The sequence below is a fragment of the Eulemur rufifrons genome, chromosome 6, assembly GCF_041146395.1.
Source record: "Eulemur rufifrons isolate Redbay chromosome 6, OSU_ERuf_1, whole genome shotgun sequence".
In the NCBI taxonomy this organism is placed as follows: Eukaryota; Metazoa; Chordata; class Mammalia; order Primates; family Lemuridae; genus Eulemur; species Eulemur rufifrons.
The window spans coordinates 80,082,457-80,109,261 of NC_090988.1; the positions used below are offsets into that span (position 1 = coordinate 80,082,457).

Sequence of the window (26,805 nt, forward strand, 5' to 3'; positions counted from 1 at the left end):
ATGGGGTTGCCGGAGAGAAGAGGATCAGTCCTGCTTTTAAGTCTAGTTGAAATTCTTTTCAAGGTTTGTTATTCCCAGATGCCAGAGCGGGTTGCTGGCTCTCTCTGCTCTTGCTCCATTCTATTCCCAACAGGAGGTGGGGAATGAGCTCAGATGACTTTGGAAGGAGCTATTATTATTTTGGAAGTGGTATCCTTGTTCATAGTCCATCAGGGTAGGACGGCATCTATGTTTTGTTCACCACTGGGTCCCCAGCACCCAGCATGGTCCCCAGGATCTAGTAGACATTTGGTGAATATATATGAATTAGATGGGATGAATAAATATGTGCAATGGCTGGACAAGCATTTCTTGGTGATGGTTTCTTTCCGTTGAAGGCTGAGACACTCATTTTCTTGGATATGAGGCCTAAAATCCAGAGTGGCTAAGTAACCTTTTGAAGGACTAAGGTGGGGGTGAGATGGGGTAAGGGGTGGCCCAGCCAGCCACGAGATTCTCCTGATGGCAGTAAGCCTCAGAGAGCTCCTCTGCAAGCCACACGTTCAGAGGTCAGATTTGCTGGTTCAGCCTTTGGAGACTCAGACTTCTAAGTACAGAAACCTTGTTGAATTTCACCATTTGGTGGGCCTGAGCATCACCTCCTGTATTTCAAGTTGGCAAGTAGTATATTATAGTAGTAGGTTCTCCACAGATGGACTAGAGTTGGAATTCTCCAGACTGAACCTTTTGTCTGACTTTACCAGGATTTCCTTGCTGTTACGGGACATTTCTTTCCAGGCTGGTATCTTCCGGAGTTAGTCACCGTGCGCTGGGAAATTGAGGGGAGGCAAGTGGGTCCGTCTACACACCAGACACTCTCAATGGTGACAGTGCTCAAGGATTTGTTAAGGGAGCTTCTTAGAAATGCAGATTCTGATCCAGAGGTCTCGGTTTTCAGTAGCCAAACACTGTTGAATTTAAAAATTGGGGGTACTGAGCATTAGGGCATGCTTTATTTCAAGTCGGCTAATAATATAGTAGTAATAGGTTCTCCACAGAGGCCCACAGAAGACATGCAAAACCAGGAGTGGATGTACATTTTTGGTAGGAGACAGAGCTACAGCTTCTGTTAACGTCTAAAAAGGTTCCGTGCCCTTTTAAGAGTCAAAGCTTGCACTGTTCTTAGTTTGCCATATCTGAATGGGACTGATAAAGGCCACAGGGTTCATCTAAGGCAATCTTGACTTTTGATCGACTTTGGTGCCTGCCGCTGTCAGTATGTGCCGTCTTGTCTGGGTCTGGCACCAAGACTGATAAACATCAGCATAAAATGTATATTTCCGAATGGCTCACAGTTAATAAGGTGTACCTATAATGGATCCAGACTTGGCCTCCCAATACTGCATTATTGGTCATAAAACTGCTCAAAACCCCAGCAATAATACTTCAGATGTTGCCCCTGGGAACACGAAAAATGTTTCAAAACACATTATAAAAGTTATGAAATTACCTATGATGTAATTCCAACAGAATCAAATACATTCCCCACGCCTGATTCACATTTTGATTCATTTGTAAAAACACAAATTATTGCCCGTATTATATTCAGTTACATTTCACGTGTGCAAGAATTTTCTTTTCTCCTACTTGGGAGTCGTCCTTTGAAACAGCAGTCATACAGAACCAGGAAGTCAGTAAGCTGTTGCAACATCCCTAGGGCAAATGCTGTGAATCCACCTGCTGGTAACTCTGATTAAGTACTGAGAATGATCTGGTTGTCACTGTCATTGCAAAAGTAATTATTTAAAAGGCCCAATTGCTCCTTTGTCTGGAGGAGTAAAATTGCCCACATGACAGCTGGTTCTGCGGTGGTTTGGGGACGATGTGGTTGAATGAATAAGGGAGCTGAGAAGGCAGACCATGGCCTTGACCTCCAGTTCCCTGGGGCTGGGGACAGGGAATGCAGGTGCAATCCCTGCTTAAGATCTGCTCTGTGGCCCTGGGACTGTCAGTGCACCTTCACCCTCGCAGTAGTAGCAAACTCTGCCTTTTGGCCTGTGTCTAATTCAGGTAAAGTACAAATAATTATGGAACATATATAAAGTAACGTAACTTTATTGAGTCATAGGGGCAGTATTTACATTACATACAGATGTATGCGTATATGCACGTATATGAATATATGTATGTACATATATGTATGTGCAAATATATGTCTATAAGCTTCATAAAGGTCTGAGGCAGCAGATGGCACAGGGAGAATGCTGTGACCAAGTATGGAATGAGGGTTGGGTGAGGATGAGTTGAGGGACGCCTTCTTCTCTGGCAAAACACCCCGTGCTCAGCAGAGAGTGTCTCAGTTCCCAGGGTTTATTGCTAGACAGTCTGAGTTTAAATTCTCTTCTACCTCCAATTCTTGCTAAGCTGTGTGACCTTGAGCAAGTTGCCTAACCTCTCTGAGCCTAGATAGGCCATTTGTTAAATGACACAATGCCTCCTAGAGGCATTGCTTAAAACTAGTAGCACAGACCTGGCACATGTTAAGTGTTCAGTAAGCCCTAGTTATTATAGTACAGTTAGTATTATTATTTTTAGAGCATTCAGTTCTGGGTCCCAGTAGCCCCACACGTGAGCAAAAGAAAGACTAGCCTCCAACTGATTTGGCCCAAGACGGGCTGTGTTGGTCTCTCCTGGGAGGTTCTGTCTGTATATTTAAGAAGAAAGGCCAGTGGAGTGGTCCTTGGCCTTCTTAGGAGTCCAGAGGCCAGACAGAGCTTCCTGGGTTTCGGGATGTGTGGCTCCAGCTCCCTGCCAGAGTCGCAAGAGTTCTCCTTCCTCTTGCATTTCCTGTCCCTATTAGCCCCAATCGCAGACCCTATTCTTTGCAGCAATTGGGCATACTCTGTGCTAAGGGACTTTCAGGATAGAGAAACCCTTCAGCCACACTCTCCCAGGAGCTTGCATTTTTAGACATGTCTCTTTCCCCAGTGTTTCCTTCGCACCTGCCAACCAGCTGTGGTGTTTGGGAGTGCAAAGCCCATGGGAACCCTGTGCTTCGGGGTGTGTGTCCTACCATGGCTCTTGGCAGCCTCAGGCAGTGTGTCTGGTGAGAGAAAGGGGGGCAGGAGGGATTGCTTTCAGACTTTTGGGAAGAACCGTGCCCAGAGGGGAACAGCATGGCTTCTGTGAGCAGGGGCGAGCCCGCGGCCCATAGCTCAGCTGTAATGGTGCAGCCACACAATCCACACAGTGGCACCCAGCATGGGGAGTGGGGAGGCAGCAGACCCAGTTCTAGGCTGACTATGCCAGCCAGCTGGAATTAGAGAATACTGTGCAGATGAGAGAGGTTTGAGGCTTTGCTTGAAATGACCTTGGCCCTCAATTTCCTCCTTGGAGGTTCAATAAAACAATAGCAACAACTGTTATTATTATGAAAATCAGGTGACATTTATCAAGCACTTACTATGTGTCATGCTTGTCTAAGCATTTTACAGGTATCACTTTATTTTGTCTTTCAACAACAATTTTCCTATCACCCCCGTTTTATAGATGAAGAAGCTGAGGTCCAGAGAAGTTAAATAACTTGTCCAAGCTTGCCCTATTCCTAAACTGGCAAAGCCAGGATTTGAACCATGGCCATCTGACTCCAGAGCCTGGGGCTCCCAAACACTACACTATCCTGCCTCTGAGAAGTCTCCTCCTACTCCAAGAACGTCCCAAAGCCAAGCAACACAGCTTAGAGGGAGACTCGTGGGCAGACCCTGCAATAGGAGCTGATATTGATTAGACACCTGCTACACAAGAGAAAATCTGATGACTTTACATTCTCATTGAATCCTTACCTCAGCTCCATTTTGTCCACTTTTTGTTATATGGGGAAACTGAGGCTGCAGAGAGGTTAGAACTTCCAGGTCAACACAGCCAGCCAAGGGGCAGCACCAAAATTTCAAGCCTCGCTGTCTGAGTCATGAGCTCTCACTCTCTTAAGAGCTTCCCTCGAGACACTCAGCAACACTAGGCTGCGTTAGAAGCTCCTCACACCTCTACATGCGTCCGTTCAACCAGATTTCAGTGGGATTCGGTCTCTGTGGCCAGGCCTTTCCCTCTCTTGTGCACAAATTTGCCACTGACCAGCAGCCAAAATGTGAGTCTTTTAAACTTCAGGGAGAAATCAAGTGGTCTGTGCCCCTCTTCCCGTTCCTCCCACTGGTCCAGCCTGTGTGCAGCAGTCAGGGTGACGCTGTCCTGGGAGGGAAGCAAGCCTGGAGGAGGAGTGGGCACACGGGGGTTGTGGGTTGTCTCTATGTGTGGCTGGCACAGAAGCCGTCCCAGTCCTCAGCAACTTAGAGCACCGGGGGAGTTTGTGTTTACTTGAAACCATCCATTAAAAAAGTGAGAGGCAAAGGGTGGCTTATCTCTCTCGCCATGACTCAGACTGTGGCTAATTCAGCACAGAACAGTGGTTTCTTGCTGCTAAAATGGGTTTCAGATTGGCCAAGCCCCAGTGGCCCAGAATTTTTAGGGGAGCTCATGGCACATCATTCACAGGGGAGTTGCTACCTAAGGTTAACAGGTCTTGGCAAGAAGCCTTGCTTTATGTACTTGTCTGTGTCTTAGTCTGCTGGGGAGCAGGCAGGCTCCCCCTCTTCAAATACAGAGCATACTTCTGTCCCCAGAACTGTTAGTCTTACAAACTTCTGCACAAAGGCCTGAAGTTTGGGGTTAATGTGAAAGTCTTGACAATCAGTGGGTTCATGGAATCGAATACAGTTTTCTCCAGTTGTTCCTACCCATTAAGGGGATATGACAGTATATATGAAAAAAATCCCTGGATAATCTATATTTCATTTCACTCTTTGGGTTTGAAATAAAATTTGCAGTTGTTCTTTGTATGTGTGCAGGTTTTTTTTTTTTTTTAAAGACAGGGTCTTGCTATGTTGCCCCGGCTAGAGTTCAGTGGCATCACCATAGCTCACTGCAACCTCAAACTCCTGGGCTCAAGCAATCCTCCTTCCTCGGCCTCCCAAAGTGCTAGGGTTACAGGTGCGAGCCACCATGCCTGGTCTTGTATGTGCAGTTTTTTATAGCCCAAGTAGTAATTTATACTATCTTCCCAGCATACACACCACCTGGGAAGAGACAAGATAACCACCACTGATTGGGCAAGTTATTCCACATGTATCAGGCATTGTGCTGCAGGCTTTGAGGTACCGTAGCTCGTTTAATCCTCCAGCAAGCCCATGGGTTGGTACTAATGGTATGCCTGTTTCCCAGGAGAGGAAATGGCAGCTCAGAAAGGCTCAGGGGCAGCCTGAGGTTGCCATCTCAGCAAAGCCCAAGTTGTCTGCCTCCACGGGCTTTGCTTTTAACCAGTGTTCTCAGCCAGGAGTGATTTTGCCCCAGGAGACGTGGGCGGGGTGGGGGCTGCTACTGGCATCTAGTCGCTAGAGGCCAAGGATGCTGCTATACATCCTACAATTCACAGGACAACCCACAGCATAAAGAATTGTGCAAATTTCAGTTGCAGGGACATTGAGAAACTTTACTTTTAACCATTACCTAGAATGGCTGAGGGTTACCACCTCCGCCGTGCCAGGCCAGATTCCCCCTCGAGCTGAAGATGGAAAGAAATGAGTCCTCTTCCGGCTACCTTTTGACTCACTGGGTGGAATCATTTTCACTTAGGCTCTGAATTGAGGACCCGGTCCTGGAAGAAATAAAATATGTTAGAGGAACACCTTGAAAACTCACGTTCAAAGAAAGGAAAGGAAGCTGATTTTTATTGGGGCCGTATGTGCCAGGTGCCGGACCAGACACCTTTAAACCCATCCCGTATCCTTCAGAACAGCCCTTAGGCTTAGGGGAAATCCTTATTGCCTACCCCTCCCATTTTTGAACCAGTGAGGAAATCGAGGCTCAGAAAGGTTACCCTGCTCAAGGTCACACGGCTGAAAGATGGGAACTGGATTCTAACCCAACCTGTCAGATTCCAACGTCTCTACCTCACATATTTGATATGTTTTTAAAAGGAAATAATGAAGGCTATCCTGAAGGTAAAGTAAGAGTGGAAAGGACATTCATTAAACACATTCATTGCTGTTTAATTAAAAGAATCACTTTTTATACCCTAGAATGTAACCACTACGAGCCATGGAAGGTCTATATTAGTATACGGGGCTGTGGATGAGTTGAGGCTGTTGGGGGCAAATGTCTTCATTTTATACTAAAAAATTGGGCCTCAGAGGGGTGTAGGACTTGGCCAAAGGCTTTCAGCTAAACTAGCCTCGTGTGCCCACCCTGGGAGCAGCTCCCTGCTGGGTTGGAGATCTGACCATCTTTGCTCTCAAGCCCAGGTGAGCTCCAGTGAACTCTGACTCACTAAGGGTTAAGCCACACAAGCTCTTTTATGAGTGATAACCATTTAATGTGCCCTGTAAAACAGGGCACCTCGGCATGCTGGCTGCTTTCCCTCAGAAAGGGGGTGCCAGCAGGGAGCAGTGCTGTGTGCCCAGGCCGGCTCTTGGGAAGGGGTGGCGGGTGTTGGAGCAGGGAGACCCTGTAGTCCGAAAGGTCTGTGGGGGTTGGGAGTAGTTCTGGATGCCTCCGTGAGGTCATGGTGAGAAGTCGCATCTGCCCCAAGGAAAGGAGCTTGTGGGCATTCGGCCACACGTGGGGGAACTGGCCCACTGTGGTTCTGCGACATTTATTGAATTCTGTTTTACTATCTGCTAAGTTCTCCATGCACACGACCTCATTTGATTCTTACAGCCCTTGGAGTTTGAGGTTGTTCCCATTTGTCAGGTGCAGAGAGTGAGGCTCAGAAAGTTTTTGGCGAGACGGGCTTGGAGCTTGCTCAAGGTTTTCCACGGTAAGGCAGGGGAACTGGAGTCTGAGCCTCCTCACTCCAAAGCCTGGGTGCTCAGCCCCCACGCGACCCCGCTTTCTGTGTTGTTGGGAAGCTACGAACAGCCGGCTGAGGAAGTCGCTCATAGTTGGCCCAGGCAGGACCCTCCTACTGACATGACCACTTTGAAACAGCCCCACAGGCAAGTCCTTGGGAAAGAATTTTAGGGACACTCTTTCCTGCCTGTCCTCCCCTGGCCTGGAGGGCCAATCCCTCCATCCAAATCCCGGTCTCTGAGCTTCAGCTCTCTCAGGGTTAAACAGTAACCTTTCCATGCTTGTGGTTGAGCAAACGCTGGCAAGGAACAAGCCCAGCCTTGAGCAAACAAGAGACCGGGCTCTGTCCCCCTCCTTCCCCCAGTCACCCCCTCTGAGCACTTGGAGATTTTCCTCTGCCTTGAAGTCCCCAAGCCGATTTCTTAGCTTGAGGGCAATTGCTCTGCAAAGCTGGATGGGAAAATACCCAGTTACTGTGAAAAAGAAAGAAAAGGCTTGACCTGAGTTAGTTTTTCCATTTCTGAGGGTGAGAATCCAAGAGCTTTCTGGAAGGGAATTTAGGAATCAGTATAATCACCTTCTTTAAATTTTCAGGTGGTGAAACTGAGGTCCCGAATCCTAATCTAGTTCAGGTTATCCAGGGAGGTCGTGACGCTCCTCGTCATAACACCTGCCATGCAATTGTGCCCTACGTCGGGCCAAGTGCACCAGGTATAAACTCACTTAGTCACCAACCAACGAACAGGCTGGGTATGATTAGGTACGTTTTGCATGTGAGCAAATTGGGGTTCCATGAGGTTAAGTCACTTGTCTGAATTAGTCCTAACCATAGCTCGCTCTTCTGGCCTCAGAGCTCTTATGGACACGGATTCCAGCTCTGCTCTCTTCCCACACCCCCATGATCCCTTCTCTGTTGTGACTGTCATTGCTACACTACCTTTCCTTCCCCACCGTCTGCTCGGGCTAGATCCAGACCTAATTATTTACCAGCAACAGTGATTGAGGTGATGACAATCGCCACAAAGGTTTTTGTCTAACCTCATTCAGCCTTAATCACTGCTCTATCCCCGCACCTAGAACAGTGCCCAGCCCATTATTGGGCTGATGAATATTTGTTGAATAAATAAATACAGGAACACATTTTTATGCCTCTCCCAGGACCCTCTTCGCCCTGCTCAGGCTGTTCACAGAACCAGAGGAGCGGCAGCTACATTAGAGGAAGGAGTGTCAAGGGCTAGAAAACGACGCTGGGTGGCCAATTTCAGTCCAGGGGATATTGGTGACACCTGAGGATGCAAGGTTTTCCCACAACAGGCAGAAAATTTTCCATAACTTTCTGCTATAAAGCTAAATTCCTTTCCCCACCCCAGCATTTTATAAAGAGCAAGTTACTTTTACAGCCCCTGGGCAATGCCCAGTGGCTTTCTGGAAACAGACTGTTCTTCCTTTGAATGATTAAGCACACTGCTGTGGCTCTGGTCTGATACGGGGAGGGTGCCGAGCTCGGGGGCAGGGACGTGACAAATGCTGAACGATTGAAGGGAATATTTCTAAAGGTAAAATGTTAAAAAAAAAAAAAAAAATCCAAATAGGCCCATGGAAGAAAGCTCTTCTCCTGGGTCCTTTCCTGGGAAATGATCCTGCAGACTGAGGAAGTCACCTTTCGGACAGCTTCAAGGCATGTGGAATTCTCCAGGTCTCTCACAGGAGAAGAAAAGCTCGTCATCATGTTTATCAGAATGGGAATATTTAATTTTCTTTACCAGAAAGGGGCAGTGTCTGTCAAAGAAACCAATTGATTCCTGATATCACAAAGCCAAATCCCCGGGGGGCTCTGCTAAAGTGTGATCGAGGCCGTCTGCCGATCAGCCCATCCCAGGGCAGATATGCAAACTGAAGAAACCTGTTACTGGGTGCCCAGGTGCGATTTCGATCAGAGTTCCCGCATAGGTGCTGGGGCTGTGCCGCACCAGCTTGCAGTTTCATTGATGGAAATTGCACTTTAAACAGAATCTCTTTGGCATTTTCACTTTTGTGAAGGGAAAAAAAGAAACTTGGATGCTGGCCAGACTCGCCCTGGGAGCAGGTATTGCATTTTCTTCCTGCTTCATTCCTGATCAGAGATTATTCATTTATGAATGGGTGGCTGTAAAAACTTGCCTCATGCATATGAAAATTGAACCTGGAAATTTTTAATTGCTGTGAGTTTTGCTTTTACTGAAAAGGCCGTGGCAATGGGTGGCAGGCAATGGGTAGGACACATTCTTTTTTTTCTTCGTCTTCTTAAATTAACTCTATAATCTGTACTCTCAGATGATGTTTGTCCAAGAGGCACTGGCTGAACAGGCTGTATGTTCCCCTTGCAGATCATGATTCTGGAAGGAAGTGGTGTAATGAATATCAACCCCAGCAACAACCTCCTTCACCAGCAGCCGGCCTGGACCGACAGCTACTCCACGTGCAATGGTAAGGGGGCCGGGTGGGTGTGGGTGCCACCGCCCTGCCGCGGGCCCCTGCCGTGGGGACTCTTCCTTTGCTTTAATCCCTCTCCCGGCCTAACATTGGAAAAATACGGGCTTTATTCAGCAGAGGACGTGGGACCAGGGGGCCTGGAGGAAACTCTTCATGCTGGAGTTCCCTGCAGGTCCCCAGGACTCCAGACAGAAACCCATTTGAGATACTCTATTGTCTCCTTCCCAAATTCAAGGTTCTAAGTTGGCAGCCTGGCAGTGAGGGGGGTAGGAGAGATGCCCAAAGAGAAGACCACCTATTGAAGCTTTTAACAGTGTTTTTCTGGGCCAGCAAGATGGGATAGGAGAGAGAGGAATGTGTGTGCACATGCGTGGAGGCTAAGGAGGAGAGGGATATAGCAGCTTAACCTTTTTGTTTCATCTTCCAGTGACCTCCCTTTGCAAGGGAGAGGATGTTTGTTGGGAGACCAGGTGTTCTCCGGTAGTGCTTTAATCTCCAGTATGTTGATTAGAAGAGGAAGGGCCTGATGGTGGGGCTTATGGAAGGCTTGGTGATCAAGCCTGGGCTTACTGTAGAGCTGAAATGAACAAAGTGGTTGCTGAATCAGGGGCCCCACACCCCTCGCAAAGGCGTTCAGGTTAGGTAGACGCCATGCATCCAACAGCAGTGAGCTTAAAGAGCTCTGGGCCTTATTCCCCTCCACACTTGCTGCTAATCCCCCTGCAGAGACGCTGCTGCTCTTGCTGGCCTTGAAGCATGGACATGGCCTGTGGGTGATCAGTCTGAGAAGCAGGAGTGGGAGGATAATGGAAGGCTACATTCTCCAGCAAGCGCTGATCCATGCGGAGCTCCGCCTCTTTCATTTTAGAATCCCAGTCCAATGTGGTTGAAAGGGTGAACGAGTGACCTTCCTTTATTTGACCACTTGTCCCACCACACTGCTCCGTTTTTGGGGCAGTTACATTTCTTATTGTGGGTCTCAGATTCCCTGTGGGGACCCAGAAAGAGGATTCCAAACAGAGCAGGACGTCTTTGGCATCCCCAGGCCCCGGGACCCTTGATTAAAGCAGTGTTCCTCCTGTTTGCTTTGGGAAAACTGGGGGAAGGTGCTTAGCAGGGACTAGAATTTAGGTGCCACTTTTATTTCTTAAGTTCCAGAGGCCCCAAAGAAGGCCCAGGTCTGGATCAAGATTGAAGAGGGGAAGGAAATCAGTGGAATGACAGAGAAAATGTAAACTGAGGATTTTCAGTGTTTCTCCTAAAACTTGAACAGGATGCAATATCAGGAACCGTCCTTAGATCACATTAAACTTGCAGAAGAGATTATTCTAGACCTGTTGTTGGGTTATTGAAAGTTGTTGTTGCTTGTTGACAAACCCAGAGCTGTACTGTCATGGCAACACAATTATTTTAGGAAGAAAAGATCAAACATTTTGAGAGCCACAAAAAATATGACCCATCCTTAAACAGCTGTATTTGTGAGACACCAAAAATTGGGAGAAATGGAAACATCCACTCCAAGCTCTGTGTGTTTGTCTATTTGGGAATGTTTCCATATAATTAAACTTTTGCACTAGATTTTTCCAGTCCTTGCCCTCCAACCCTCAACTACTGGCTTCCTCTTTAGGGCCCAAGCAGGGATGTAGGGCTGCTTTTGTTTGGCCTTGAGGTATGAGCAGTGAGGTGCACACTGAAATTGGCAGGTCTTACCAATGGTGATCGATCACCTTTGTGCCTTATGTGAACTTGACTTCCTGCTCTTAGCACTTCTGAGGTTTGGAGGCAGTGGGTGGATTCTGAAAGGGTGACCAAAAAGTGGGATTGGGTTGGAAACATTCCCCCTTCAGTTTCTCCTCTGGGAGTGCTGAGGGCTAGGCCATGGGCGTTACAGCAGTCAAACCTTTCTGAGCCCTTTAGCACCTTGTCACTCAACAGACCAGCAGCAGCAGCATGGGGATGCGTGCTAGGAATGCAGAAACTCAGGCCTCTCCCCAGACCTACTGAGTCAGAATAGGCATGTGGACAGTATTCCCTGGTGGTCCACAATCACGTTAAAGTTTGAGAAGTACTGATCTAGCATGACCCAGAAGAAAAAGTTAGCACAGTTTCCTTGCACTACGTTTTCCTCTACCGGCCCACCCTTGAGTGTGTGGGAGCATCTGCCTGCCACGTGCAGTTGGATCTCCCTGCTTCAGCTTGCTGGGATGCAGTAGCGTCTGCCCCTCGCCCCCACCCCTCCCCTCTCCCGGGAGAGAGTCCTCCTCTTGATCTCTGTTTTCAAGGGAACTGTAAGGCCTCTGAGCACTGTCACATGCTCCCAGAGGCTGGTTCTCTCTTCTCCATGCCCCCGGCACTATGGAGTATTCTTTTAAGTGAGCACGAGTCACTTACATAGATGGTTAGCACATAGTCGGCTCAGCGATATTTATTGACTTGAATGAATGTCACTTCTTCACTGGTATCTGAATTAAGCACCTTGTGAATGCACCTTAGACATCCTTCAGACTCCTACATTATTTCTTCTTCAGCAACAAATTCCAATACATAAACATACAGTGAGCATCTACTGTGGCAAGGTCTCTAGGTGGTTTTTATAGGTTTTACAAAGATGAGTAAGACAGAGCCGGTGGCTTTGAGCGTACAATTTACAAAGGAGAGGAAGGCAGGACTTACAGACCTGTAAAGAAAAGCTGAACGTGACAAAAGCCATTAGGAGAAACACCAAGCATGTCTCCTGGTGAGCCAGAGGACAGTGAGGCCTGCAGTCAGTTTGGGGAATCCCTGATGGCTTTGTGGGGTGGTCAGGGTTTGGAAGATGGGTAGGAATTCAATAGGGGTGAGAGGTAGAACACGAGCCGAGGTGTAAGAACAGCATAGAAAAAAGACAAAAGTCGGCCGGGCACGGTGGCTCACGCCTGTAATCCTAGCACTCTGGGAGGCCGAGGTGGGCGGATCGTTTGAGCTCAGGAGTTCGAGACCAGCCTGAGCAAGAGCGAGACCCCATCTCTACTAAAAATAGAAAGAAATTATATGGACAGCTAAAAATATATATAGAAAAAATTAGCCGGGCATGGTGGTGCATGCCTGTAGTCCCAGCTACTCGGGAGGCTGAGACAGGAGGATCGCTTGAGCTCAGGAGTTTGAGGTTGCTGTGAGCTAGGCTGATGCCACGGCACTCACTCTAGCCTGGGCAACAGAGTAAGACTCTGTCTCAAAAAAAAAAAAAAAAAAAAAGACAAAAGTCATAGGTCACTTGAAGAATAGTTAGTGAAGAGCCTCAATGCCTGGCTTGGCAGTTTTATACCTAATTTCAGTGGAAAATGGGAAGCTATGGAAGGTCACTGAGTAGGAAGGTGACATCACAGTAGCTAAATAACCAGGCTGGGGCAGGGGGATATCTGGTTAGCAGATGAATACTCTGGACCCCTTTGGGGATAAACAAAGGCATCATAGAGTAAAGAACCTTAATTTCAGGCCTTATTTTTCATTGAAAATGGTCTGAATTTGGGGTGTGAGTGTGTGTATGTGTGTGTAAAAAAATTGGGGGGTGGGAGAGAGAGAGGAAGAGAACTGCTGCATCTTGGCGGGGACCATAAGTTAGTAAGATGCTGAAACTATGGCAATGCTTTAGCTTTCACGCTACTTTACTCAGGGGGAGGGGAAGGTGGGGAATGAGCTCAGAGCACTTCGGGTCCCTTGTCCTCATCCAGTGCCCAGGGGTAATTCTCATGCTGTGAAGACCATGAAGATGCTCAGAGGCTAAATTACTGGCTCCTGCCACAACTGGGAAAAGAATCCCATTTCCACTTCAGCCCCCACACTGTTGCATACACTGATTGTGCCCCCACAACATCCAGCAGCCAGCAGCATGCCCCCATGCCTGCCACGATACCCAGGAACAGCCAGGGGTCACTCATGGGGCCATCTCCTGTTTTGCAGTTTCCGGCGGGTTTTTTGGAGGCCAGTGGCATGAAATCCATCCTCAGTACTGGACCAAGTACCAGGTGTGGGAGTGGCTCCAGCACCTCCTGGACACCAACCAGCTGGATGCCAGCTGCATCCCTTTCCAGGAGTTCGACATCAACGGCGAGCACCTCTGCAGCATGAGTTTGCAGGAGTTCACCCGGGCGGCGGGGACAGCGGGGCAGCTCCTCTACAGCAACTTGCAGCATCTCAAGTGGAACGGTGACTATCTCTCTCCCCACCCCGCTAGGAGCCAGCCGGAAGAGCGGAGACCCCGCAGCCGGCAGTATTCCTTGTCAGAGATGACAAGGGGTGGTCTCACCTCTGAATTACCGTGTCCCAAGACAGGGAAGTAGAAGGGAGATGAGAGGACAGGATCGAAGCCTAGGGTACAAGGTGTGTCTAATCCCTTATAAACACAATTTAATTCTCTCCTTATGGCGATATTAATTTTCAAGAAGACACGAGCTGGGTGGGTATTCACAGAATACTTGCTACTCTTAGAAAACCTTCTCTTCTTTCCTTTGCAAACAGGATTCAATAGTTTAATTCCCAATCACTTGCTTATTAAAGATCATCGTGGCTGCTTAAAAAAGCAAAGCAAAACAAAACAAAACAAAAAACCCTTGTAGACCTAGGTTCTTAAGTGGGGGTCCAAAAGTGGTGAGAAGATATATGAAATGAGTTCTATGTTTGTGTTTTGGGAGAGGAGAAGGCTCACAATATTTCAGCAGATTCTTAAAAGATCTATAACTCAAAAAAAAAAAAAAAGGTTAGAACAAATGGTCTGGACACATGTGCTGTGGGATGTTTCTGAGGTGATTTCTGGAATTGCTGCTGCCCAAACACCCCAGATGTCTCTCCCAGGTCCCCACCGGCGCAGGGAAAGGCCACCATTGCAGGTGCTGTCCATGGGTGATAGGTTATTCACACAGACACATGCACACATTTCATACTGACTTGGAAGACCCTGTAGGGCAGACAGCTCATCTTACAGAATGTCTTTGACACTGGCGTAGGTTCCCTTGACGGTGGCTGCAGAAAACTTCCTTGTCTGATAACTGTGGGCATTTTGGAAAGTAGCGGTGTATAAGGATAGTGAGCTGGATGAGGTATGTGAAGAGGAAACAGTAAAGTTACTTACAGAAGCTTGGAAAGTGTCATCCAAGTCCCCAAAACCAAGAATAGTAGCTGAAGACTGAGACTCCCTAGAAAGAGAAACATTTGATCCAAGATGCATCTTCAACTAGAACCAGATCCAGGAGAGGTACTAAATAAGGATTTTGTTCTGTGGCAAATGATGTTGACTTTTAAGTAGAAAATGAATTGAATCCTCAGGTCAGAATCAAAGTATCCTGCTTTCTTGATGGACAGGGTGTTGACCTGCATCCTACGATTAAAGGAGACCATCAAGAAAAGAGAATATTAACCAAGTATTTAGACTATGAAAGTTCTACTTGTCTAAGGCAAGATTGAGTAAAATCATATGAATATCTTTTAAATATCTATATATATATTTACAAAATAAAATGAGTAATACTTGTAATGGCTTGCAGTATAGGTATTTTTTAATGAAATCATTCAGATTATTAACAAGGTTGCTAAAAAGGCATGTACTTCAAGGGAAATAAAAGGAGACATCTATGAAAAAAAAAAAAAAAAAAAAAAAAAGAATAGTGAGCTGGCCTGTCCGTGTTGGGAAGGGCAACTATATCTTAGAGCCTGTGCTTGGGCAATTAACTGGGGCTCAAAAAGCATGAGTTCCGGAGCTATGAAGCAGAGTCAGACCCTGGCAGCTGCCATGAAGAGGACCCGGAGCCTGGCTGCAGAGCCGGCTGCGGCGGCCATGTTGGATGAGCTCATTCAGCTCCCTGCCACGCCCTTCTTCCCACCCACCTCGAGGCATGGTTGCTCATTCTTCTTTTACTAGAATCAAACCAAACAGGGCTCTATAAATAACCCCCAGGAATCTGCAGAAAGAGCAGACTTACACTTGAAGAATTAAAAATATTCACCTCCCCACCGCTAATTAAATCCACTCCTTTAAAGCTTTGCCCCGATTGAAGCCCGAGGCGGGGAGGCCTGGGAGATGCTGTGGTCATCTTTGTCCCTCCGTCTTTGACCTTCCATGACTTGTTTGATCTCACTACATGCCGCTGTTGCCTCTGAGTGCCCAGCGGCCAGCCAGGTTTCTCACCCTTGTTTGATTGTTTGCCTTTTTGGAGACATTTTATCAACTTACACTTATTGAGTCTTCACTTATACTAGGCACTCTAGGTGAATAGATTCATTGAATGACCTTATGGCAAAATAAATTTGTACCCATTTTACAGAGGGGAAGACTGAAAGTCAGAGAGGTTAGAGACATGATCTCTGTTCCTGAGATATTTACAGTCTGCCTGGGGAGGAAAAACATACTAGATTCATTCACATGTACATATGTACTTTAATATGTGCTACAACTCAAGAGGAGTTGCAAGCAAACATAAGGGTGTGCACTGCTTGTATGTGTGCTAAGTCATAAATAAGGAAAGAATCACTGCCTTTTATCCAGATATATCTCATAGATCGGATCTAATTGAGATAGGTTTGATAAAATTTAAGATCAAATAAAAATTCAGCTAGTTAAAATGGTTTTCCCTATATTTTCATTTTCATTTCTGATCCTATCTCAGTATGGGAAAGCACCACAGAGGTCATCTAGTGACTTTATCTAGTTTAATCCTTAAATTTACAGATGAGAAAACAGACCCAGAAAGGTGAAGAGCCTCATAGCTAGTAGTGCAAAAACTGGTCTTCTAAAGTTCTGACTTCTGAAGTTCTATTCCCACCATGCTGGATGCCTTCCCTGTACAACACCAAATAATTGCATCTGAAGTTGGTGCCCTAGATGACTGATTTTCTGGGGGCAGGGACTGCAGGCTTGAGTTTGTAGAGGCTGAGAGGGAAGCCCCCCTTCCATAAGCAAGCCTAGGTGACTGGACAGTGGGATGGCAGAAGCTCTTCAAAGAAGCCAGCTCTGTCCTTATTTAAGCATTAAGTTCTGGCTCCATCTGGGCCCTCTCTGACCTTCACAATCTGTCCTTCACAGGCCAGTGCAGCAGTGACCTGTTCCAGTCCACACACAATGTCATTGTCAAGACTGAACAAACCGGTGAGCAGTAGTGGATGAAGGGAGCCAAGTTGGCTAGCACAGCTCCGGGGAGAACAATTGGGAGAGAGGGCGAGGGAGCGTGGGAGCGGGTTCTGGCAGGAAGCCCAAGGAAGCCTCTTCCCTGGCCATCTCCAATGGGCCACTTCCACCTACTGTGAGCCTCATTCCTTGCCCTTGGGACCAGTGACCGCCAACTATTTCTGATTTTTAGACTGATGATGAGCCTCCCTTGGACCCACACTCCTCTTCTTCCTACTACTGGTCAGGGCATCCTCCAGGCTCCAGGCCACTAGCTAGGAGAAGGCAGAACCTAAGGTGGGCCTCCTCGCCACAAAAAGAGTCAGAAGATTGGACTTGGCCATGTTTGGAAATGGAAGAGAAGAGGAAGAGTGTATATGTCTGTTCTTCTTCCCTTCTCCCTTGATGGGAGTGTGTTTTGCAGGAAGGAGGAAGATGTTGACTTCATGTTGCAGTTAATGTAGTTTTGGGGGCTCGTGGGAGCTTCTGTAGAGATGTCCAAAGGCAGCTGCAGAACCCAACTCCTGCCTTATGTGTGTTTTTATAGGAAAGATACTATTCTGTGCTCTCAACAGAGTCTACAGTCCCATGGGATCTACATTCATTTTTGCTCCCCTTCTTCTGTCCCAAAACTCTCTCCGGAATACTATCCCCCAAAGTCCACGGGCTGTGATAAAAACATGCAGCAGCCACTGCTCCTGGGTCACTCTCCAAGTCCACACCGGGGAGACTGCATGCCACAGGCCTCCCTGAGGATGTATGCCAGTCACCAAGGACAGAACTTGACCTGGGGTGATTTGTGATTGGCCCATGAAGTTATTTACTCTTTTATAGGGGGGCTGGTCTACCATTATTAAAGAAAAAAGCAATAGCTGCTAAGCATGTTAATTAGGCTGTCCTAGCCCTGCCCTGCTCTTCAGAGACCAGGGGATGGGCCACCTGGGTGCTCTGTGCTTTACGAGCCTGCCCTTGTCCCGGAGACAGATGCAGAACTTGGCCAAGAGGACGGCGCACCTCCCTCGCTTGACCTGACAGATAGCCCCACCGGAGGAGCCAGGGTGATATTGGAGAGGTCCCAAACAACTTGATAATTCCTCCTTGACCATCCAGACATTCTTGTGTTGCCAGTTCGGAAAAGCTGAGCTGAAGGGTGGAGAAGAAGGTCCACCCTGGGAGGAGGGGAGAAGAGGCTCCTAGCGGGGCCAACACCCCCAAACCTCTTTGGTTCAGTTTGTTTTCAGAGACAACAACAGGTGTACAAGGTGACCCAACAAGAAGAGAGGGTGTAACCCCAAGAGATTGGGCTTAGGGTGTCCAAACACGTAGCTATTAGTTAAAATACTAATCCCTATGTCGTAAACAGGAGGACTTAGCCAGTGAGTCAGGTTTTATACCATTTATGCTATAAAAACAAAATGAAACTTGGGCAGTGACTTACCAACCTGGCCCTAAAATTCATACTCTGGGCAGGAGGGGAGCTGAGGGCAGTCTGGGTCTGTGGCGAGGAGAAAGCAGGAAGTTTCTGGTGGGGACAAGGTGAGAGATCTTAGAGCTCTTGGCTAGCTGAGAAAGAAAATGCTTTTGTTGGAGACCAGCCCAGATCTGAGGGTTGTGTAGGAGTTGAGCTTCATTTGGGGAGGTGGAGGGGAATTTCCTTTGAATTTGAAATCTGAAGAGTCAATCGAAGTGAGACGTGATTACCCAGCACCCTGGAGAAAGAGAGGGTGAGAGAGTGAGCTCTTCTTTTCCAAGACGAGGCACTGGGGCTCTGCTCTTGAACATTGTTTGTTTGATTCGGTAACACTCTTCTCCCCTTCTCCTTGGTTTTGTTTTGAGAATTTTATGTCACCCCTTAAGTGAATTGGAGAAACCCTGGAGGGAGAGGGCTGCCACCCAACTTGAGGGGAGACGTTCTCTGAATTTCAGCAAGAAAGAAACTGTGATAAGACTGACTAGACCTTTTCTAAAAGAAACACTTTTAATTCTCCCAGGAAGACCATTAGTAGGAAAAGATGCACATTAATTATTAATTATAAATTTAAATAAATTTATCCCTTACAAGGTTTCCCCCTCCACATACCCCAGGCTGAAAATATTCTGGTGATCATATAGTAGAATGCAAAACAATGCCAAGCAAGGCTGGGAAAATTCCCGGAAACCAAAGCATTAGTCTAGGAAAGGATCCCACTGTTGCAACTCGTCTTATTTCCCTGAAAATGCAACAGATGTGGAACACATGGATGGGGCCCTGACAAAGTCCATTTGCCCCAGGACACTGGAAGAAAAATGGGATAACATTATTATAAAGTAAGTGGTGGAAGCAGAATCTTGCCCCTTCCTTCTGAGGACCACCCCGTGTCCACCATGCCTCTCTGATGAGCAGTGAGTTAGACATGGCAGACTCTTCACCCTGGAGAACATAATTGCTGACCGTTACCATTTTCTATTCTTTGTAGACCCTTCCATCATGAACACCTGGAAAGACGAGAACTATTTATATGACACCAGCTATGGTAGCACAGTAGGTAACTAACTCCCCACCACTTAAGGTCCTTTTACTTCTTATTCTGTTTGTCTAATAGCCACAGCATTCCATGGTAAAGAAGGGGCTCTAAATACCCTTTATCTTTTCATTGCCACAGATTTGTTGGACAGCAAAACTTTCTGCAGGGCCCAGATCTCCATGACAACCACCAGTCACCTTCCTACCGGTAAGTTGTCCTGACATCTGAGGCTGGGTGTGCCTAATACAGGTGCCTACAGAGAGTTGATGAGAGTTACCAACATCTCATGTTTCTGCTTTGCTGGAGTCTTTCTCTTTAAATGGCTGGGAAAGGAATGGAATTACTAGTATAAGAGGTCTGCTTTTGAGCCAATATTTGTATGTCAAAGATGACTGGTAAAGATTCCTCTGGGCAAAGGATTCGTCTCTTGTGAAACCAGTCACTCTCTTGTGATAACAAAGGTTGTTTAGGCTTTCTTCTCATTTCAGCACAAACTTGCTTTTGGGATATATCTAATAAAAGTATTCATACTTTGGTATACTCATGAGGGAGAAGGCTATATTCAACAAATTACACTTGGCTCTAGAGAAAGATTGTCTAATGGAGAAATTCAGAGGTTCGTGAACCTGTGGTGATGGTTTCTGGGCTGGAGGGGTAGCCATCAGAACTACCACTACTACCTTCTGGAACCCTTGAAATCACACTGTTTTGTCCGGTTTTAGGTCTAACTCACATGGGTCTTCAGTACTCGCTGATCAGTCAGAGTACCTGCACTTTATGAATTATGTTGCATGTGGTTAAGATTGGATGCAGCTGGGGGCTATCCGTGACTCTCAACCAAGGTTACACTGACTGAGAGGGTTGGTATGTTGGGAATGTGGGAGGGGGCTTTCAGATTGCCACTCCCCTCCTGAATAGGTCCAGTGGGGGAATTAGTTGAAGAGAGGTCCTCGTGTCTTCTCTTGACTCAGGTGCAAACTTCTGCGTCTCTTTGGGTCTATGAAATGGAGCTCAGACAGGAATTGAATTTGGGGCAACTTCAGAACTGGGATTTAATTGAGTCTTTGTGAGAGAAAGATTGCAACCCTTCCTGTTTTTTTTTGCATTTGTTGAGTGTGTGTTTTTGAGAACCTAAATAATGAAGGCTTTTGGTTTGAGGTTTTGTTTGGGTCAAGCCCCTTGAATGAGACAGGGCTGGGAGCCAGTGTAAATGCTTCTGGAATTGAGGTTAAGAACTGAGGCCAACTCAGCTCTCGGCTTCCCCTTCCCCCCACAGCCCTTAGCATTATGTGTCTCTCGAAGTGTTTGTTGAAATTAGGAAATAGATCAAACACAGGAAAGGCTGCAGTGTATTTGCCATTCTGGGGGAACTGCGCCAATCGGGGTGAGATTTCTGTGGCAATCAGATTTCTTGTCACCCAGTCAAGACCTAGGGTTTCAGGGCTGAGGAAACCACCCGAGTCACCCTCGGATTTCCTCTCAGACTTCCTAAGGTGGCACCTCCCATGTCCTCCTGGTTGGAGGCAAAAGATTCCAGTGAAGAATAAAGCTGCACCAACCACTTCCTGAGCCTCAGGGGTCGTTAGATCCTCTGGGCACCCGGGAAATCTGAAAGCCATTGTCACTGCCCTACTGCCCTGACAGCCCAGCCATCCTTCTCTTTTCTGCGTCCTACACCTTCTGGAATCTCAGAACCAACAGGGACTGCAGAGGCCAGTTTCTGCTTTTACGTTTGCAGTGGCAGGGAGCTCACTGTCTCCCGAGGCCGCCTGCTGTGTTACTGCCTCGTCCTTCTTAAGATGGGCTCACGATTGGCTCTCTGTTACCCTTCTGGATCCTAGTTCTCTCCAGCCCCTAGTTTCTGTCCTGCGATGGTAACATAGGCTGGGAAATGAGATAAATAACCTAGGCGCTCTGTCAGGATTAGTACCTAAAAGAATCAATTCAGTATCTGGGGTTGGTAAGTTCTTTGGGGTAAGAGCCCTCCAGGATAGTTAATTTAGAACCTTGTATGGGTCAGTTCCTTTCAGAATAGTTTATAGCCCCTACTGGATGGGAACAGAAACACCCCCCCCAAAAAGACCCCTGTCATTTACCCGAGTCTTTATATTTCGAGCTTCTGTAAAATCGAAGGCAGTGAAATGAAATATCTCTCTATGTTTTAATGCAAGTTAGAAGCCGAGCTAAGGCGAGGCTCAGCGTCAACTGATGCCCTCTGTGATAAGCGCAGGTGGGGAAGCGGGCTTTGTTTTGGTTTCTCTGTCATCTGCCCATTTCATAAAATGGCCGCTGCCAGTGTTCTGTTTTGCTCGACAGTCCTCCGGCCTGGCGTGCCAGCTCGGGCTTGATGTGTTTATCCACTGACTTGTTGAGCCTAAAGCTAGGGTGGCACGGTCTATTAGAACACTGAAATTTGTATATCCCGTAAAGAAATGGCTCACGGCTGAATCATATGCAAATGCTTCAAATCTTTGCTTCTTGCGAAGCAGCTTAGCTGAAGTCATGCTCTTGTACTTGCATCATAAACCCGTGGCTTGTTGCTGCCCCTGCCTGGACCCGACAGGCCTTGGCCCGGGGTGCCTGGGCACAGAGCAAGAGAAAGCCAGGCTGGACAGCTTCCCCAGAGCAAGCCATTATTTTATAAGAGTGAATCACTTAACCACATGGCTGACTTCAAAGGTCTGGACTTTTATTCTGGGGCAGGGGGAGGAAGGGGAGGGAAGGCCACCCTATTAAAGTGACATTGTAGATCAAAAGATTTTAGTGCTGAGGCAGGTCAGGGATTCCACACTTTGCCCCTGCACATTGCAACGGGCAGACGGGGCCAGAAGAAATTAAATTTTTCTTTTGGCTGTGGCTGCATATCCTCGCATAAGAATGATAGAAAGATTTTTATTTGGGGATTTTGTTTAAATCTTTCCTAAGCTGGTTGGAGGTCTAGCTTGGGTAAATGGCTGACCTTTCAAAGAGAAAATTCCCCCATGGTTTATCTAGTCTGGGGGGTTTTAATTTAGAGTGCCTGGACGCCCACGTGGGCCACAGACCCCCTGAAATTGACAAAATTTTATGAGCATATATATTTTTCTGGGGAGAGGGTCCAAGGTTTTCATCTTATTCACAAAGGTACCTTAACTCCAAAGAAATTAATTCTAGATCAGCTTGGAACCCACAAACAATGATTCAGGCCAATACCCTGAGAGACACTCGGGTTTTTCTGAACTCAGCCCTGGCTCTGAAATAATGGCCCTGCATCCCCTCTTGGATGCCATTTGAAAGTGAGCTTTGCCTGTGGCCTGCTGGGTAAATGCTACTCTTTGTCTGCAGAACAACGTGGCCCTGTCAGAGTGATGTATCACTTGGAAACCGGGGCGGGTGCCAGAGCTGTCGCAATATTGTCACATCCTGATGGGATGTTGCAACCTCACCCTGCAACCTACGGGGAGGGAGAGTGAGGGCTCCTTGCCTTTTCTGTGTATTTGTCCTTCCCGATTTCAGAGAAACCCAAGTCAGATGCAGGCCCTCCTGGTGACAATGCCAGGAGAGAAATGCTTAACCAGAATGAGAGGTTTCTCTTCTCTTCAGACCCTACTAAACCCCTCTCCTCTAACCTGCCTTGGCTTTTGGAGAAACCACTGGGCACACTGAGTCCTGATTAGCTGGGTGATCAGACAGGTCAATGGGAAATATAGAATCATCGGATTGGAATTATTTTTTTCCCACTAATAAAAGCTTTATAGAAGTGAACCTGACTCTTGGCAGGATAGACTTGTGTGAAATCTGTGATGTGCCAAAGGAGACTGAGCACAGACCACCATCTTTGGAAATGGCATAGAATTGTGGTCACAGGTAAAGCTTCAAATTGTTTGTGTTCACATCCTGGCTCTGCTTTCAGGCTGTGTATGTGTGACTGTAGGCAAGTCATTTGACCTCTCTGTCTCTTAGATCCTCCACAGCTGTAAACCATGGAGCTCAATAGTGCCTACCTCATAGGGTTATTGTGTGAATTAAATAAGATGATTCATGTAAGGTGCTTAGTACAGTGCCTGGTACATAGTAAGCACTCAATAAAGAGTAGCTATTCTTCTTAACCAGTTTAATCAGGAGCTAATGGTCAGTGGTTCATAAACATTTTTGAAGAATGGACCACTCTGACAATCAAATGAATACTAGGGACCTTCTTCCTTTGCCTGCAGTGTCAGTTCATTCACGGCCTTGAAGGCCACACATGCATGGGTCGGCAAACCCTGGGTTAGGAAGCCCTGATGGAATGTGCATGGAAGAGACCAGTTTTACTGGCCCAGTTTCTTAAAAGGATTGGCTTGTCTTTAGGGACTATTTTGTATTAAAATTGGTTGGTTTTTGATGGTGGGATTTTTTTTTTTTTTTTTTAGTAAGATCTGCCCTGTCCTCCCAACACCTAAAGTGCCCTCTGAGAAACACACACACCACCACCCCACTCCACCCCCACACACGGACACACATTGCTAATTCATTTAGTTTTCTTTATAAGAATTTTTATTTCACAGATTTGCCTCAGTCATCTCCTCTTTGGTGATCGTTGCAAGGGTTACCATAATGAGTCATTTGTTAAACTAATCTGTGTTTCCATAGTCCACTGTGGCCCTCTGTACTAAGTTCAGGCCACTCAATGGCCCCTTTGTCAGGCTAATTAAAATGTAACTTTGCATGCCAAAAAAGGCACTCCTCTGGCTTAAAAGCCATCTTTCATTGTTATAAATGTTTACATTTTTGTACTATGGAAAAAAAAAACCACCTTCCAATGACCTAAATCTTTCAGTGGCTTCCCTTCTCTCTTGGAGTAAAGTCCTTAAAAAAGTCTGATGAGGTATTAATGATCAGAACCTCAGTCCTCCTCCTCCGCTCCTGCTCACAGCCACACAGATGCCAAACACACATTGACCTCAGGGCCTTTGCACTTACTATCCTCAAGCATGGAAGGCTGTCCCCCAAGCTGTCTGCATGGTTGTCTCTCTCACATTTTTCAGGTCGCTTTATCAGAGAGATATTCTGTGCCCACCTTGTGTTAAACTGCAAATTATTCCCACCTCCATACTTCTGTCCCTAGTTCTTCTCCTGAATTATTTTTCTCCACGGCATTTATCATCTCTGTTTTGCTTAGTTCACTACCACATACTCAAACAGTGCCAGGCACACAGTAGGTGCTCATATTGGTTAAATGAGTGGATGCATGAATGCAAACGATAATTGTAGGAAATAGGTAAATTAAATGGCTCTCGTATTTCTCCTTAGCAGAGTCACCTGATATGAAAAAGGAGCAAGACCACCCTGCAAAGTGCCACACCAAAAAGCACAGTAAGTTGGCGCTTTCGTCTTTCCATGATGTTGGGCATAAATAGAGGCCACTGGTTTTTAGGCAAATAATTGCCTTTGCCTGCTGCCTCCATTTCTTCACCAGGGACTGGGTAGAGTGAGACACAGAGGCATCACTGCCAGTAAAGTAACCCCTCTGTAGCTCTGTTTCAAAGTGTGGCCCCACTGTGTATTTCCTCCTCATTCTGTCATATTTATTCTACAATGGAGACACCAGTAAATAAGAACGTCTCGAAGGCATGGGGTTAGCAATTTCCCTCTGTCCCAGCAAAAAAAAAAAGAATGGGAAGGGAGTACAGTGGGAAGACGCAGCTGACATGTATCATTCTACCAACCTTTGCGGGTTATTGTTCCAAAGAATGACTGTTGGGTCTTACAATCCCTTAAGATTCCACACTGCTCTTGGGGAGTTGGATTTCCCCCAGTAAAAAACTCTTAGGCACTCATATGAAATATCAGAGATATGGAATTGGGAAGGAGCATGGAAAGAAATCAAGATGCTATCACCTAGAAATATAGGGAATCGGAATGTCATCTCACAAAACTGAATTAATACAACCCCTTGAATGGTTGCGGTGCGGGGGAGGGGTGGGGGGCATCACAAATCCAGTGGGAGTAAAATTGAATTTGGGTGCTAATCTCATTACAGTAGCTGCTTTGGTTTCAAATAGAGGCCCCCAATCCCTGTGTGACCACCCCCAAGCCCCATATATTCTAGAAGTTAAAATTCTAGAGCCTTATTGAGTTGCGTTTGACTGAAACACACTTACTGGGTTGGAGCAATCTAATTGGTTCAGCTACTAGATAATAGTGGTTGAAAGTTGCTCTCTGGGAAAGTAACATAGTGAAATGAATCCCAAGCCATTGGTGAGTAATAATTAGAAGAAATTCCACCTGATTTAGGAGACCTAAGATCTGTTCCTTAGTTTTGGCTTTGCTGCTAGTTTGCTGTGTGACTCTGGTCAAGTCACTTAAATGCTCTGTGCCTCAGTTTCCTGATTTGCAAAATAAAAAAATGGTGTTTTTTCATTCTCAAATGCCTTTCTTTACATTTTTAATGTCCAATATTTGGTGATCCTGTGATTTATCTTCCCTGGTGAGCGGTGGAGAATTGAGTAGCTCCTACTTGAAGGAAGATGATATAATCCAACACTCCCTCTGCCCTTTCTTTGCTGTGACTTAGGCCCTTAATAAGCCCCCTTTTTCTGCTTTTCATCAGATCCGAGAGGAACTCACTTATGGGAATTCATCCTCGACATTCTCTTGAACCCAGACAAGAACCCGGGGTTAATAAAATGGGAAGACCGGTCTGAGGGCATCTTCAGGTTCTTGAAGTCAGAGGCTGTGGCTCAGTTATGGGGAAAAAAGAAGAACAACAGCAGCATGACCTACGAAAAACTCAGCCGGGCTATGAGGTGAGGGGTTTCCTGTCTCTGAAAACGATAAGGCCGCACGACCAGCTATTTACCCAAAAGTCTGAGTCTGCCCCGCCACCTGACGCAATTTCCTCTGTTACAGATATTACTACAAAAGAGAAATTCTGGAGCGTGTGGATGGACGAAGACTGGTATATAAATTTGGGAAGAATGCTCGAGGGTGGAGAGAAAATGAAAACTGAAGCCTCCAACACTTTGAACCCAAACCAAAACACACACCCGATAACAAACAGAGGACTCCTGGACGTAAATATTTCGAAGACTACTTTTCTCTGATATTTATGTACCATGAGGGGGAAGAAAAACTACTTCTGACGGGAAGAAGGAACACTACTGCTGATAAAAAATTATTTTGTTACTTTGAAGTATGTCCTATATGGGGGACAAACGTACACAGTTTTCTGTGAAATATGATGCTGTCTGTGGTTATGATTTGTTTTCACCTCTATTGTGAAGTTCTTTTCCACTGCAAGAATAGCAGGGTTCTGGCCTTGTACTTCTTGCTAAGAGAAAGGAAAAAAAAAATCAGAGGGCATTAAATGTTTTTATATGCAAATGATTTAGAAAAAGGTGACGTGTCCTCCGCACATAAGCATCCACATGGCCTTGTTAAGAGAGGTGGACACGGTCACCAGGCCGAACTCCGGGATTTCATATTGATGGAATAAACTGGAAGGTTGCTGGGAAGTTGAACCTGACCTTTAGGATCCAGTGAGTGGAGGATGGGGGGGCTTCCAAAATCCAGGGTGGGTTGTAATCACTGCATAATCGCGTGACTTGAAATGTTTAAATCAGCAAGCAGAATAATGGTGGGGTCTTTGTACTCATTCAGGGATGATTTGCCTGATGCCAAGGGTTTCCCCCTCACTTTGCCTTGGATGGTTGGTGGAAAAGCTTCAGTTGCTTGTGTGCTCACTTCCAAAGGAGGGCCAGCCTTGGTTATTTTTCTTTCCAACTGCTTAATAAATGAGTGGGAAAAAAGAGGTGGTGGTGTGAGCATGACTGATGAGTTTGCTCTTGTATCTCT

The 26,805-nt window shown here is 46.5% G+C and overlaps 1 protein-coding gene across 3 annotated transcripts; it reads left to right on the plus strand.

Moving 5' to 3' along the window:
- EHF (ETS homologous factor) lies at positions 1-26,805 on the plus strand. 3 transcript variants are annotated; one of them, XM_069469803.1, is made up of 9 exons: positions 1-63; positions 9,246-9,345; positions 13,291-13,536; positions 16,406-16,468; positions 18,943-19,011; positions 19,129-19,197; positions 24,262-24,324; positions 25,562-25,757; positions 25,861-26,805. In XM_069469803.1, the coding sequence occupies exons 1-9, from the start codon at positions 1-3 to the stop codon at positions 25,958-25,960; spliced, it is 969 nt and encodes a 322-aa protein (XP_069325904.1). In that variant the 3' UTR covers positions 25,961-26,805. The 3 variants fall into 3 exon arrangements, with proteins under 3 accessions (XP_069325904.1, XP_069325905.1, XP_069325906.1); XM_069469804.1 differs by having other exon boundaries at positions 24,265-24,324; XM_069469805.1 differs by lacking the exon at positions 1-63 and adding an exon at positions 8,939-8,965.